This window comes from Kogia breviceps, chromosome 11, assembly GCF_026419965.1.
Source record: "Kogia breviceps isolate mKogBre1 chromosome 11, mKogBre1 haplotype 1, whole genome shotgun sequence".
Lineage (NCBI taxonomy): Eukaryota > Metazoa > Chordata > Mammalia > Artiodactyla > Physeteridae > Kogia > Kogia breviceps.
Genome location: NC_081320.1, coordinates 8,145,994 through 8,161,001, shown reverse-complemented (window position 1 = coordinate 8,161,001; position 15,008 = coordinate 8,145,994). Strand labels below are relative to the sequence as shown.

Below are 15,008 nucleotides of genomic sequence, written 5' to 3'. Positions count from 1 at the left end.
GTCATTTCTTGTGCTTGTTTTTTTCCCCAGTGAGGGTTGTCGAAGAGAAAATACAATGAAGAATGTTGGAAGTCGCAAATATGCATTTAATTCCCTGCAGCTGAAGGCTTTCCCCAAGCATTACAGGCCTCCTGAAGGGACTTACGGAAAAGTTGAAACATGAACACACGGTTTCCTCTAATTAGCTGTTATGTAATAAATGTGGGTACCCTCTAGTGTCATATATGAATTCTTCAAGAAGACCTGAAGGATTGGTTTTTACTTTTATGTTTTTAAAACTGTTTCACTAAAGAGTCTATGGAGCATGTTTTTTTTGCGTTGGAATCCATAGCAGGTAATGTTGGGCTCACTAGTGCGGAGAGTTAACAAACTGCCCGTTTAAACGGCCTTCAGCCGTAACGACACAGATATCAACAGTTACCTGTATGATGAAGTCAAGCCAGGTGCGTCTGAAATGCTAAGACTTTTTAAAACGCCCACTTAGGCAGCTGCTCACGTCACTTATTTTTCTACTGAGTAACTCAAAATGGAGCATTGATTTACAATCTACTTTTTAAACATCTCCATGTAAAACGGTAAATAATAGTTTAAATGACTGGATCCCGGGCAGACCACTAAATGTTAAATGTTAAGGGAAGCCTTGGGGAGAGGCGCCCGCTCTGTCTCCTGCGGTCGGGGCGAGTGCTTCCGGTGCATCGGCCTGCCCATAACAGCACAGGTGGAACCAGGAGTTGAAGTAAAATGCTGATAAATCAGCCTGAGATAAGATTTATTAGAAGACAACGCCTGCAAAGCCGCCCACACAGTAGGGGCCACCCCTGTCCCTTAAAGAACAGGGTGTCTGCCCGAGGACACGAGGCCAGCCGTCTCCTGTTGTTTATGCCCCCGTGTGTTGTCCACGGCCCCAGGGCACGTCTCCCCTTCTTCCCCAGGTCAGGACCTCGCACGTGGTATTGTCTGATGCCTCTCAGTCAACAATGGGGGGTTTTGTGTAGATAGTGGAAGCCTAAATATTTTCAAAGTTGGTGTCCTCTGGTGGGTTTCCCAATTTTTCGTCTTCTAGAAGACAGTACAATCATGTTTGAATGTCTGATGAGAGTGTCTTTCAGGTTTGCAATAATTGTTACTACTCGTTCTGTTATGTAAGATGGCTATTGAGAAAGTTGAAATATCTCCTAAAATGAGATTATGAAAGGGATTAATGGACCATAAAACTTAGGAATTTCATAGAAAATTATGTCTGGTCATCTATTCTAAGATGATGATGAGTCATCTGCACATAGCAGAGTTTTTTCTTAGTTTATATGTTTTTATCAATTCTGTTTTTATCATTATGATGTTGACATGTTATTCAAAAGGCTGTAAAAGAGATGATGTGGCACGCATTCATGATACTGATCCGAATGACCTGTGAACCCTTAGGAAGTTGCTTTATCTACAATTCTAAATGCTATTCTTTGGGCTCCTCTAGAAATGCCACTCGGAAACGTGTAAGAAGCTTGGGTCTGGGGAGCTGAAGCACAGGCAAGACCGACCACCCCTTGGCAGGGACAGAGGGTGGGCCTGAGGGTAAGGGTGGAGCCAGGGGACCTTTCAGATCCTCTCCTCCGCAGAAGTCAGTGCACACCTGGAGCCTGCTGTCTCCTGACGCCCACCGGTGAGTGTGGACTGGTGTGGAGGGTGAGTCAGTGAGGGGCCCTTGGTGCCCACCAGCCCCCGCACAGCTGGGCTCACTGTGGAGGGCAGAGGCAGAGGCAGAGAAAATGGCCCCGCGAGCCCACTGCACAGGTGGCAGCAGGTGGTGTCAGATTCTCCTGCTGTGTCGATTCATGTGCAAAGACAGCTTCCAGTATGGCTGATTTAGTCTTTCACCTCCACCGTTTCATTTAATCTGTCATTTTCTAGTATCTAGATATTTCCATCTTTACTCATTTTAGCATCATGTTTTAAAACTCCCTTGTATTTTTAATGTTACTCATACAACTTTCAGATTTTTTTTTTTTTTGGTCTGAAGAGCATTACCTGCATTTACCAAAAGGGAATATGGCAAATGTTGTCACCTGTTAGCGGTTTTGCATGTGGCACCTTTATGTGAATATTTTCTTAATTTTGGCTTCACGTTGGATCACCATAAAAGTCGAAGACTTGGCTAATCGCGTAGAAAATATTCAGGTTTCAGTATTTCCGCCTGAGCGTTACTCCCCTGCTCCTGTGCCGTAGTCGGTCTCACGGCGGCACTGCACGACTACAGAGCTCGTTGAGTGGGGGCCACACCGCCCATCGTGGTGGCTGCAGGTACCCAGGTCACACGGGAGCTTTGAGTTTTCAGTTGGAGGGGAAGGCAGTTTTACAGGTTCCCGTAAAATAGAGGTTCCATCAGTGCTCCTTATATCAGGCACCCATTTAAAAAGCAACGTTGAGACGTACTGAAAGCTCAGCTGTGACGTGGATTCTGTGAAAGCGTCCGCAGCACAGTTGCCTTTGGTTTCCTTTAAAAACGTACACATACTGTATGATAACAGTTTTGTCCCTACACAATTGTATTTGCCGAGCTTAGTGCATTAAGGTACTTTTATTTATTTGTTTTGGACGGTATTAATATATATAAACAGTTACCGTTTTATATATTCTTAGCTCATTCAAAGCCATGTATGCTGTAAATGTGCTAGTCTTTAGAATGACAATAAACAACTGACGCGATCATTAAACCTGGTCTGCCTGATTCATTCTGATACACTGGGAGGACGGGTTCTGTGGCCGGCGCCTGGCTGGACTGGCGGGCGTTGCATCGAGTGCTCAGTGTTTGTGAACGCGAGACATTTCTGTTTTACAGTCCTGTTCTTAGTTGGAAGCAGAGGGCAGGGAGGTGTGGGATGCAGCTTCACACAGGCTCGGATCCGCATCCTGCTCCGCCTTTCACTGGAAGACTCTGAGCAGCTTGTGGCCTTCTCTGAGCCTCCCTCCATGTGCCAAGTGTGAAGTCGCTGCTTTTGCCCTTGGTTCCAGCGCCCATCAGGTTTTGCGTGCACCCGGTAAGAGTGAAGTTTCCTGTCTCCCCCAGTCCTGTGGAGATGCTGCAGTTAAGCCTTCGAAGCCAAATGCTCTGGGAGCTCCTCTTCCCGAAGACAGACCCCCAGGCCGGGGAGCCTGACATGGGGCTCAGAACTCTCACTCCTGTGGGAGAACCTCTGCAGTGTAGTTACTCTCCAGTTCGGGGGTCACCCGCCCCCTCCCCGGGGTGTGGGATTTGACTGTGCTGCGAGTGCGCCCCTCTTAACTGTCTCGTTGCGATTCCTTCTTTATGTCTTTGGTTACAGAGTATCGTTCTCGGTAGGTTCTTTTTTTTATCGATGGCTGTTCAGCAGTTAGTTGTGATTTTGGTGTGCGAGCTCAACGTCCTTCTACTCCGCCATCTTGTCCCGGGAACCGAGGAAACTTTAATCCAGGGTCACTGTGCTCTCCAGATCATCGACTGTGTCCCCACAGTGAGTATCAGAGGAAAACCCCCTTACGCCTCCAGCAGGAGAGAGAAGGAACCACTCCTGAGATCCACGTGCTGTAAGTGTGGACACGGCGGCGGGCAGTGTGAGGTGACTGGCTTCAAACGTGCCTGAGTGTTGCTGCGGCTCGTGCCCTCCCACGTCCGTAAGTGTGGGTGCTGTCGACTCTGTGGGCTGCCTGGCCATCCGTGGTGGGACTTGCTGAGATGTCACCCCGTGGATGGTCTGATTCTTCGTCATGTTGCGTTTGTGCTTGTCACACGTGCCCAGGGATCCCCCTTGGATAAATTCCTAGCAGTAGAAATGTACAACCAAAGGGTAATTTAAATGTCCTGAAATGTCTGAACTTTTCGTATTACCAGAGTATTCCCAGAAAGTTAACCTACCACCTGGAGCGCCACCTGCCTTTCCCTTCCTCGTCGGAGCTGGAGACGGCACCCTGTTTCACTTCCGTTCCTTTGAGTACCCTGAAACTGAACATCTTCTATGCTTCTATTCATGCTTCCACTTTTGTGACTTCGAGTGTACATCTTGCTCATATGACTGTTTTTAATACACCGTCTATTCACTCCTCCGTCACATTTTGTGGTCTTTTTAAACCTACTTGTCAGCTGTCTTTTGGTTTTGTTCTACAGAAGTGAAAAAAATCTTACGTGGTGATGTACACCTGTCTCTCTCGTTTTGCTGTTTGTTGTGAAATTGAGTCCTGGCTTCCCCACTGGAGGTGACACAGCTGGCCCCCCATCCTTGTCCATGAGAGGGTGTCACGCCGTGCCCTTGCTGAGGAGCAGCACCGCACTTGGCACCTTGCACATGCTTGGTTTAATTCCATTCATGGTTCCTGCCTTTGCTGATACTGAGGTTACTTAAAAAAATATTCACCTGTTCTTATTTCTAGTACTTACATGGTTTGTTTTACATTTAGAACAATTCATCGGGAATGATTTTTGGCATAAGGCACATGTAGTGTTTGCTACGGTCAGCACGGCTCCCTCTCTAAGCCAGCCCGGATGTTGCTCCTTTAAAGATAAGCAAGGGGAGACATTTCAGGACACCAGCCCCCGTCGCCCTCCTGCCCCGCCTCGACGCCATCCTGCGTTTCCGTTCCAGTCTGTTAGTGGGTGACTTGGTTCAACCTGGCTGCTTGGTTCTAGGGGCGGTGACTGCGGAGGTTCTGATTGGAAGAAGGTAAGGGGGGCTGGCAGTTGGAGTTTCCCCAATTGTAATTTTGCTGAGGACAAAAATGATCAGCTGTTCAAAGGGCCGTTACCTTTTTAACTTCCTTACAGGCTGTTCTAACGGGTCTCCCGTTTTTAAAAAATTTTTTTATTGATGTATAATTGATTCACAATGTTGTGTTAGTTTCTGGTATACAGCACAGCGATTCAGTCATATATGTGTATACCTATTCTTTTCCATTATAGATATTTACAAGTTACTGAATATAGTTTGCTGTGGTATACAGTAGGACCTTGTTGTTTATTTTATATATAGTAATGTGTATATGTTAATCCCAAACTCCTAATTTATCCCTCTCCCCCCTTCCCCTATGATAACCATGAGTTTGTTTTCTATGTCTGTGAGTCTGTTTGTTTTGTAAATAAGTTCATTTGTATCATATTGTAGATTCCACACATACGTGATATCATATATTTGTCTTTCTCTGACTGACTTCACTCAGTATGACAACCTCTAGGTCCCTCCATGTTGCTGCAGATGGCATTAGTTCGTTCTTTTTTGTGGCTGAGTAGTACTCCTTTGTGTATACATGCCACATCTTCTTTATCCATCCCCCTGTCGATGGACACTTTGGTTGCCCCCATGTCCTGGCTATTGTGAATAGTGCTGCTGTGAACACTGGGGGGCGTGTGTCCTTTTGAATTAGCATTTTCTCCAGATACACGCCCAGGAGAGGAGTGGGGCTACTGGACGACGTGGTAACTCCATTTGCAGTTGAGGGACCCCCCAACCCCCACAGCATGTCCACAGCGCTGGGTTCCATTCCCCGTAGCCCCTTCCTGAAGCAGCAAACAGCAAGTTGGAACCAATTTTGAAGTTTCCTTGCAAGATCCTCCTCAGCCTGATGCGTCACTGTGCTGCTGTCACAAGGTGGACCTTCGGGCACAGGGCAACCCCTTAGTCACACGGCAGAGCTCCCGGCGTTGCCGTCTTTTCTGCCCTGGGGAGTGCCAGGAGCCTGGGCCAGTAGAAGGGCCTGGCCTCAGGGCTGGACATCCTGTTGGGCTCCGGGTGCGGGCCCTTCCAGGACCAGCACCTTCGAGCAAGCCCTTGTGAAACTCTCCACTTGCAGATGGACAGACCCTTCCCCCACCTCCCCACCTGCCTCAAATGTCTTCCCTTACAAGCCTCTATGAAGAGTTGATTTTCCAGGAAGTTGTACTGCAGGTGCTGCTCTGCAGTGTATGAAAGCCTAGTCCAGAAGCCAAAGGTTTCCTGGAAGGGGACAGCTCAGGGCACCTGACCTGCCCTACATGCTCATGAGGGCTGCCCAGAGGGAGGGCAGAGCTGCCTCACAGGTATTGATGATTTCCTTTACACTTTTAAATGTACCTTCCTCTCAGAGGCCCTTTCCAAAAGCAGAAAGTAATTAAATTCACAGTGGATAAAATCCAGTATTTGAGAACAGGAAGGAAAAAAGAAATGGAAGTGAAATCTCTGAGGGGTGTATGTCAACCCAAAAGATTTTTCATTCCCACGAGCACGAAGCAGCACAGGCAGGGGGAGAAGAGACTGGAGAGATGGAAACTTCTATTTAGCGCACTCCATGTTCCCACAGGATTCTGGAAGCAGAGCGGCACTGGCCAGAACTGACGGTCCGGCGCCTTGCTTACACTGCCTGTGGGCAGTGACACGAGCACAGCAGATGTCAGCCTACAACGTGTCTGGAAGCCACATGTTGACTTTTAGGTGGAGAGTGCAGGTGGGGTCTGTGCTGTGCTCTGAACTGCAGCGGGGCCCTGTGAGTGGGCCTACACAGGTGCCCCCCCACCCATGGCCACCAGGCAGACCACCCCAGCCTCAAGTTACAGCTGTATCCTGGGCTGCCCAGGGGAGAATGCCCCTCCCCAGTCTATGCTGAGATTAGGCAAGCGGGTAATAACTTTGTCTTCTTTTTGTTAACAGCTGTCGCTGCCCAAGCTCCGACACAGATCCCCGAGAGGGTGGGAACAGAGTATCTGCACTCCAGGTCCCTCCTCAGACCCCCTCGTGTGCCTCAGCACTACTCTGCAATGACTCCTTCCTGCACCAGGCTTCCAGGGGGCCTTTTCAGCCAGTCCAGGCAGGTCCGCATTCAATTGTAAATCTTTATGGTGCTGTCACTCTCTGTTGTACCATTTAACAGACAAAAAACAGCCAGGTTGGAGAGGACGGGAGGTGTGCTTGTTCCCAGAGCGAGGAAGAACACAGCTGCATTTGAGAGATGGATGTAGAGGGATATGGCAGTTCATCACTTCCTCCCTGCTGCTCGCCCTGCCCTTGGCTTCTGTGGTTTTCCCTTCCTGGTCTCTCACTCTACTTCTTCACTCTGATTGGCTTGTTGTCCTCCATCCACCACTAGCACTATGGTGGTCCCTAGGTTTCTGTCCATAACTTCCTTCTAGCGTACTTCATATGCTTTTCCTGAAATATCTTATTAGTCATTCATATAGAATAAATTACCACTCAATTGCTAATGACTCCCAAATTTCCAGATCCATCTAAACATCCAACCATACCCCAGTCATTCTACTTGAGTGTTTTGGTGTCTCAAACATAGCATGTCAACACCAAACTCACACATCCCCCCCCCTCTAAGCTGGCTAAGCTCTCCTCTGATAAATGAGCTCACTTTCCACCCTGGAGTCACCTTCCCCTCCCCTCCCCTCCATGTCCCATCAGCCACTAAGATCATATCTCTTCAATCCACTCCATAATTTCCATCCACACACTCATAGCCCTGGTCCACATCCACACTCCCTCTCATCTGGACCACCTCCCCATAGCTTTCTTATTCCTCCTTCAAGGCCCATCTCAGGCATGCCCTTTTCTATGGCGATTTCTCTCCACAAAATGAGCTGGCCCTTAAAAAAAAAAATTTCCTCAATCAGCCTTGAATATAAGCATATTATATTATGCATATCTCATTCATCATGTTACTTTGAGTTACAACAGCAAATGCAATGCCTGTCACACAGGAGCTATTCAAAAAAGCTCACCGAATGAAAAGATTTTTTTTTGATGTTCAGTTGAAATCTTATTTCAGCACTAGACTGTTGCTTTTCTCTGTATATAATCAGTTATTCTAAACACATTACAAGGAGCCAAATTCAAAAGGCTCAAGGGAGAGGGCAAACTTAACAGTGTAGTGTGCCAAACACACACCAGGACAGTGGTTTTCTCTTGGGGGTGAGCAGGCAGGTCTCTGAGGACTGTTAAGCATTACAGAGGGTTCAGACAATATTCTGTTGATCTGGATGATAGTTACACGGTGATCTACTTTATAGTTAACTGGCAACATTATAAAAACACCATATTGGGACCAACCTCACACACCAGTGGGCAGGCACAAAAATTCTACAGGCCAAAAGGCAGTGGCACAATATATTTAAAGTGATAAAAGGGAAAAACCTACAACCAATAATCATCTACCCAGCAAAGCTTTCATTCTGATTGATGGAGAGATCAAAAGTTTTACAGACAAGCAAGAGCTAAAAGAGTTAGCTCCAAAAAACCAGCTTTACAAGAAACATTAAAGGAACTTCTCTAAGCAGAAAAGGCCATTACTATAAACATGAGATCAGGAAAGGAAAAAGCTCATTGCTGAACGTAAATATACAGTAAAGGTAGTAAACTAACCATATACAAAGCTAGTAGAAGGTTAAAAAAAAAGTAGTAAAATCATCGATATCCTCTTTAAGTAGTTAATAGATACACAAAGCTGTAAAATATGACATGAAAACCAGTAAGTGTTGAGGGAGGGGAGCAAAAATGCAGGGTTGTTAAAATGCATTTGATGTTAAGAGATTAGCAACTTAAAATAATCATTATATATACATATGTGTATGTATATATAGAGAGAGCTATATATAAACCTCATGGTAACTACAAGCCAAGTCAATAATAGATGCACATGCAAAAAGAACAGAATCCAAACATAACTCTGAAGATAGTCATCAAATCACAAGGGAAGAGAACAGAAGAAGAAAGGAACAAAAAAGAACTACAAAAACCACCCCCAATTAACAAAACAGCAATAAGTACACAGCAATAATTACTTTAAATGAGCTAAATGCTCCAATCAAAAGACACAGGGTAGCTGAATGGATAGAAAAACAAGACCCATATATATGAGGCCTACCAGACTCACTTCTGATCTAAAGACACACAGACAGAAAGGGGATGGAAAAAGGTACTCCCTGCAAATGGAAATCACAACAAAGTTGGGGTAGCAATATTATATTAGACCAAAAACAAAACAAAACAAAAAACCACCTTTAAAACAAAGACTAGGGCTTCCCTGGTGGCGCAGTGGTTGGGGGTCCGCCTGCCGATGCAGGGGGACACAGGTTCGTGCCCCAGTCCAGGAGGATCCCACATGCCACAGAGCAGCTGGGCCCGTGAGCCATGGCCGCTGAGCCTGCGCATCCGGAGCCTGTGCTCCGCAAAGGGAGAGGCCACGGCAGTGAGAGGCCCGTGTACCACACACACACACACACACACACACACACACACACACACACACACACACACACACACACACACACACACACACACACACACAAGATTATATAACAAGAGACAAAGAAGGACATTATATAATGACCAAGCCATCAAGAAGTATAAGAATTGTAAATATATACGCACCCGACATAGGAGCACCTAAATACATAAAGCATATACTAACAGATAAAAAGGTACAAACCGTCAGTAACACAGTAATAGTAGGGGACTTTTAACACCCCACCTACATCAATGGACAGGTCATCCAGAAAGAAAATCAATAAGAAAACACTGTGGCCTTAAATGACAAATTAGACCAGATAGACTTAATATATATATAGAACATTCCACCCAAGAGAAAGGAGAATGCATTCTTTTCAAGGGCACATTGAACATTTTTCAGGATAGATCACATGCTAGGCAATAAAGCCTCAGCATATTTAAGAAAATTGAAATCATCAAACATCTTTTTCGACCACAATGATACCAGACTAGAAATCAACTACAAGAAAAAAACTGCAAGAACCACAAACGTGGAGGCTAAACAATATGCAGCTAAACAACCAATGGATCACTGAAGAAATCAAAACATACCTGAAGACAAATGAAAAGAAAAACACAATGATCCAAAATCTATGGGACCCAGCAAAAGGAGTTCTATGAGGGTAGTTTATAGCAATAGCTTAAAAATTTTTTTAAATCCCAACAAACAAAAGCCCAGGAGCAGATGGCTTCACAGGTAAATTCTACCAAACATAGGGAAGAGTTAACACTTATCCTTCTCAAACTATTCCAAAATATTGTAGAGGAAGGAATGTTTCCAAACTCATTTTAGGAGGCCAGCATCACCCTGATACCATAAGCAGACAAAGATATCACAAAGAAAATTACAGGCCAGTATCACTGATGAACATAGATATAAAAATCCTCAACAGAAACTAACATACCATTGTAAAGCAATTATACTCCAATAAAGATGTTAAAAAAATAAATAAAAAAGACATGAAAACATCAAAAAAGAAAATCCTCAACAAAATATCAGCAAACTGAATTCAACAATACATTAAAAAGATCACACAACATGATCAACTGGGGTTAATCTCCAGGAGGCAAGGATGGTTCATTATCTGCAAATCAACCAATGTGATATATACATTAACAAACTGAAGAATAAAAATCATATAATCAAAAAACAAAAAAAATCATATGATCATCTCAATACACACAGAAAAAGCTTTTAACAAAATTCAACAACCATTTATAACTCTCCAAAAAGTGGCTATAGAGGGAACATACCTCAACATAATAAAGGCCATATATGATAAGCCCACAGCTAACATCACACTGAACCGTGAAAAGCTTAAAAACATTTCCTCTAAGATCAGAAATAAGACAAGAATGCCCACTTGCCACTTTTATTCAAAATAGTGTTGGAAGTCTTAGCCACAGAAATCAGACAAGAAACAGAAATAAAAGGAGATTAAATTGGAAAGGAAGAAATAAAACTGTCCCTGTTTGCAGATGACATGATACTATACATAGAAAATCCTAAAGACGCCACCAAAAAACTACTAGAGTTCATCAATGAATTTAGTAAAGTTGTAGGGTACAAAATATACAAGAATATGTTGCATTTCTATACACTAACAATGAACTTTCAGAATGAGAAATTGGGAAAACAACCCCATTTACCACTGCATCAAAAAGAATAAAATACCTAACAATAAATCTAACTAAGGAGATCAAAGACCTTTACTCAGAAAACTGTGAGAGTGATGAAAAGATTGAAGATGACAGAGGGAACAATACATTGTACCATGTTCATGCACTGGAAAAATCAATATTGTTAAAATGACCATACTACCCAAGGCAATCTACAGATTCAGTGGAATCCTTATCAAAATACCAATGGCATTTTTCAAAGAACCACAGCAAATAATTCTAAACTTTGTATAGATATACAAAGACCCCAAATAGCCAAAGCAATCTTCAGAAAGAAGAACAGAGCTGGAGTTATCATACTCTGTGACTTCAGACTATACTACATCAAACCAGTATGGTACTGGCACAAAAACACACACATAGCACTGTGGGATAGAATAGACAACCCAGAAATAAACCCACACACTTATGGTCAATTAACCTATGACAGAGGAGGCAAGAATATACAAATGGGGAAAAGACAGTCTCTCCAATAAGCAGTGCTAGGAAAACTGGACAGTGACATGTAAAAGAATGAAATTAGAACATTTTCTCTCACCAAATACAAAAAATAAACTCAAAATGGATTAAAGACCTAAGTGTAAGACTGGAAACCACAAAAAAAATCCTAGAAGAAAACATAGAACACTGATAAATTGTAGGAATTTTAAAGATCTGTCTCCTAAGGCAAAGGAAACAAAAGCAAAAATAAACAAATGGGATCTAATTAAACTTAAAAGTTTTTGTAGAGCAAAGGAAACCACTGAAAGAATAAAAAGACAACCTACTGAATGAGAGAAAATATTTGAAAATGATATGACCAATCAGGGGTTGATATCCAAAATATATAAAGAGCTCATACAACTCAATATCAAAAAAACCCAAACAACCTGATTTAAAAATGGGCAGAAAACCTGAAGATATTTTTCCAAAGACAACATACAGATGGCCAACAGGCATATGAAAATCACTAATATCACTAATCATCAGAGAAATGCAAATCAAAACCACAATAAGATATCACCTCACACCTGTCAAAACAGCTATCATCAAAAACAATACCAATAACAAATGTTGGTGAGGAGGTGGAAAAAAGGGAGCCCGTGTACTCTGTTGGTGGGAATGTAAATTGGTGCAGTCACTATGGAAACAGTATGGAGATTCCTCAAAAAAACTAAAACTAGAACTACTGTTATGAGCCAGTAATTCTGCTCCTGAGTATATAGCCAAAGAAAATGACAACACTAATTTGAAAAGATTAATGTGCCCCAATGTTCACAGCAGCATTATTTACAATAGCCAATATATGGAAGCAACCTAAGTGTCCATCAACAGATATGTGGATAAACAAGATGTGGTGTGTATATATATATATGTATACACACACACACACACGACTACTACTCAGCCATAAAAAAGAATGAAACTTTGCCATTTGCAACAATGTAGAGAGACCTGGAGGGCATCATCCTTAGTGAAATAAGACAAAGATAAAAACTATTTATCACTTATATCTGTAATCTAAAAAATAAAACAAATGAATATAACAAAACAACCAGACTCACAGATATAATAGAGAACAAATTAGTGGTTACTAGTGGTCACTAGAGGGAATGGGGGAGGGGCAAGACAGGGGTACAGGATTAAGAGTACAAACTACTATGTATAAAATAAACTACAAGAATATATTGTACAGCACAGAAAATATAGCCAATATTTTATAATAACTTTAAATGGATTATAATCTATAAAAATTTTGAATCACTGTGTTGTACACTTGAAACTAATAAAACATTGTAAATCAACTATGCCTCAATAAAAAAAACAACACCCTATGTACCTTTGTTATATTTAACAATAAAAATTACATGTTAATCCATCATTCAATGAAAAATCTGAAAATTCAAAAAACAGTTCCACTTACAACAGAGTCAAAAAGAGTAAGATAATTAGGGATAAACCTAACCACGGACACAAAAGTCTTACATACTGAAAACTACAAAAAGTTGCTGAAAAAAATTAAAGAAGACACCAATAAATGGAAAGAAATCCCATATGAATGGATTGGAAGAATTTATATTGATAAGATGCCAATACTATCCAAAGTATACAGATTCAGCATACTCCCTATCAAAATCCCATTGGTGTTTTTTGCAGAAATAGAAAAATCCATTCTAAAATTCACATGGAATCTCAAGGGACTCTGAATAGCCAAAACAATCTTGAAAAAGAACAAAGTTGGAGGTCTAGTACTTCCTGGTTTCAAAACTTAATAGAAAATGACAGTAATCAAAACAGTGTGGCACTGGCTTAAAGATAGACACATAGTACAGTGGAATAAAAAGGCCAGAAATAAACCCTGGTATAGATGGGCAAATAATTTTCAACAACGTAGAAGACCATTGAATGAGGAAAGGACGATCTTCTCAGTAGTGTTGGGAAAACTGGATATCCACATGCAAAAGACTGAAATTGGACCCTTACCTTATACATATCAACTCAAATTGGAACAAAGACCTAAACATAAGAAGTAACACAATACAGCTCCTAGGAGAAAACTTAGGGGAAGAGCTTTCTTGGACAGGGCACTGATTTCTTGGCTACAACACCAAAAGCACAGGTGACAAAAGTAAAAACAGATAAACTGGACTACATTAAAATTGCAAACTATGCATCAAAAGAACACAATCAACAGAGTGAAAAGAAACGGGAGAACACATATCCAAATCATATAGGTGGTAAGGAGTTAATATCATAATATACAAAGAACATCTAGAACTTAACAACAAAAGAGCAAACAATTTTAAAAATGGGCAAAGAACTTGAATAGATATTTCTCCAAAGAAGATCTACAAATAGTTAACAAAGACCTGAAATGATAAAATGGTGCTCAACATCAGTAGAACTGGTGGTTACCAGGGGGTGGGAGGGAGGACAGGGTAATGGGGAGTTGTTTAATTGGTACAGAGTTTCATTTTTGCAAGATGAGAAGAGTTCTGGTGACTGGTTGCATAACAAGTTGAATTACATAACACTATTGAACTATATACTTTAAAATGGTTAAGATGTTAAACTTTTCATTATGTACATTTATTTAATCACAACTAAAAATTTAAAATATAGGCACTAATAAAGGTATCAGAAATTATGTTGTAAATGGATTATAGACCTACATGTCAGCTAAAACTATAAAACTCTCAGATGAAAACAGGAATAAATTTCCGTAAGCTTGGAAGAGGCAGTGGTTTCCTTTTAGATACACCAAAAGGAAAAATTGGAATTCATCAAAATTAACAACTGTGCTCCAAAAGACAGCATCAAGAAAGTGAAGATAAACTACAAACTGGGAGAAAACATGTCAAAGGCCAATCATTTGTCTTTAAAAGGAACTTGTATACCTTACAAAAATAAAAAACAAAAAAATCACAATAAAAAGACAACTCAAATGAAAAATGGACAAAGGATCTGAATAGACATTTTTACAAACATATACAAATGGCCAATAAGCACATGAAAACATGCTCAATATCATTAGCCATTAGGGAGATGCCAGTCAAAATCCCAATTCGATAACACTTCATACCAAATAGATGACTACAGTCAAAAAGATGAAAAACATATTGAGGTGGTCCTATGTTGGGTGCATATTTATTTACAATTGTTATATCTTTTTCTTGGACTGATCCCTTGATCATTATGTAGTGTCCTTCCCTGTTTCTTGTAACAGTCTTTATTTTAAAGTCTACTTTGTCTGATATGAGTATTGCTACTCCAGCTTTCTTTTGATTTCCATTTGCATGGAATATTTTTCCATATCCTCACTTTCAGTCTGTGTATGTCCCCAGGACTGAAGCAGGTCTCTTGTAGACAGCATACATATGAGTCTTGTTTTGCACCCAACATAGGAGCACATGAATATATAAGGCAAATGCTAACAGACCTAAACAGGGAAATTGACAGTAACACAGTAACAGTGGGGAACTTTTAACACCCCACTTACACCAATGGACAGATCATCCAGACAGAAAATTAATAAGGAAACACAAGCCTTAAATGACACATTAGACAAGATAGACTTAATTGATA

The 15,008-nt window shown here is 41.7% G+C and overlaps 2 protein-coding genes across 7 annotated transcripts in view; one reads left to right on the top strand and one right to left on the bottom strand.

Moving 5' to 3' along the window:
* INPP4A (inositol polyphosphate-4-phosphatase type I A) overlaps nucleotides 1-2,708 on the top strand; it is a 131,001-nt gene extending 128,293 nt beyond the window's left edge. For all 4 annotated transcript variants that reach the window (XM_059078468.2, XM_067007146.1, XM_059078467.2 and 1 more), the window contains one exon: nucleotides 31-2,708. In XM_059078468.2, the coding sequence (XP_058934451.1) occupies nucleotides 31-163 (133 nt within the window). In that variant the 3' untranslated portion in view covers nucleotides 164-2,708. The remainder of the gene's footprint in view (nucleotides 1-30) is intronic.
* COA5 (cytochrome c oxidase assembly factor 5) overlaps nucleotides 1-15,008 on the bottom strand; it is a 31,935-nt gene that overhangs the window by 2,204 nt on the left and 14,723 nt on the right. Inside the window, exon 4 of one of the 3 annotated variants that reach the window (XR_010835355.1) lies at nucleotides 1,943-3,791. The exons of the other annotated variants lie outside the window; for them this stretch is intronic. The gene's annotated coding sequence lies outside the window, so the exon portion shown is untranslated. Of the gene's footprint in view, nucleotides 1-1,942; nucleotides 3,792-15,008 lie in introns of those variants that run through there. 3 annotated transcript variants of the gene reach the window in all.